This window comes from Bison bison, unplaced genomic scaffold (assembly GCF_000754665.1).
Source record: "Bison bison bison isolate TAMUID 2011002044 unplaced genomic scaffold, Bison_UMD1.0 scf7180017850463, whole genome shotgun sequence".
Lineage (NCBI taxonomy): Eukaryota > Metazoa > Chordata > Mammalia > Artiodactyla > Bovidae > Bison > Bison bison.
Genome location: NW_011481036.1, coordinates 31,557 through 31,875, shown reverse-complemented (window position 1 = coordinate 31,875; position 319 = coordinate 31,557). Strand labels below are relative to the sequence as shown.

The 319-nt window shown below is 68.7% G+C and overlaps 1 protein-coding gene across 1 annotated transcript in view; it reads left to right on the top strand.

The window, feature by feature from the left end:
* Positions 1 to 319, top strand: part of SSC5D (scavenger receptor cysteine rich family, 5 domains) — a gene marked incomplete at its 5' end in the record, with an annotated part of 22,126 nt that overhangs the window by 2,665 nt on the left and 19,142 nt on the right. The window contains 1 exon segment of the mRNA XM_010848664.1: positions 220 to 305. Coding sequence (XP_010846966.1) covers positions 220 to 305 — 86 coding nt within the window.

The following is a 319-nucleotide window of genomic DNA, read 5'->3' as shown; positions in this document are numbered from 1 at the left end:
TACCCCCCCAAGTGCCCACACTCCGTCCATCCAGATGGTCCATGTCAAAGCCTCTTCCTCACTTGTGAGGATGGAGGGTCCACTCTGCAGCCCCGTGCTGGGTGTGAAGCAGGACCCACACACGGCCTAGGCCTGCTCCCCCATCCTCGCCGCCACAGTTCCCGCCTGTCCACTGCAGTCTCCTTCCTCTCTGCTCTCCCCCCCCGCCTCCACGTCCAGGCCCGGCCCCCCGGCTGCGTCTGGCTGATGGCCCCCACGGGTGTGCTGGCCGCCTGGAGGTGTGGCACGGCGGGCGCTGGGGCACCGTGTGCGACGATGG